Here is a 396-nt window from a genome sequence, read left to right as displayed (position 1 = left end):
GCGCCTCCAGCAGTGCTGCCTCCCGGGCCGCGCGCAGAGGCGTCCCGCAGAGCAGAGGGATCAGAAAACCCCTCCCAGGACTTGCTGGGGTCCTTGGGGCCGGGTGCTCCCCCTTCCCGTCTCTGTTAGGGGAAAGGTGCCGGCTCTCCAAGCCCGGCCTCCCTCTCCCCATCTGCTCCATCTGCCGCTGCAGCAGCTAGTCCGTCTCCCCCAGCCTCGGGTTTACACACCGCCTCTCCCCCTCTCTCCGCCCCAGGAATTGGTGCGCCTACATCGTGAACAAGAATGTGAGCTGCTCTGTGCAGGAGGGAAGTGAGAGTTTTATCCAGGCTCAATACAACTGCCCCTGGAACCAGATGCCCTGCCCGTCCGCGCTGGTGTGAGTCCTGGTGCCGG

The 396-nt window shown here is 64.9% G+C and overlaps 1 protein-coding gene across 1 annotated transcript in view; it reads left to right on the top strand.

Annotated features, from left to right (window-relative positions):
• The window catches only part of EMILIN2 (elastin microfibril interfacer 2), a 42,541-nt gene that overhangs the window by 851 nt on the left and 41,294 nt on the right, over positions 1-396 (top strand). Inside the window, exon 3 of the mRNA XM_005868750.2 lies at positions 215-379. Coding sequence (XP_005868812.1) covers positions 215-379 — 165 coding nt within the window. The remainder of the gene's footprint in view (positions 1-214; positions 380-396) is intronic.

The sequence above is a fragment of the Myotis brandtii genome, unplaced genomic scaffold (assembly GCF_000412655.1).
Source record: "Myotis brandtii unplaced genomic scaffold, ASM41265v1 scaffold276, whole genome shotgun sequence".
NCBI classification, from domain to species: Eukaryota; Metazoa; Chordata; class Mammalia; order Chiroptera; family Vespertilionidae; genus Myotis; species Myotis brandtii.
This window is presented reverse-complemented; position numbering and strand designations above follow the sequence as displayed.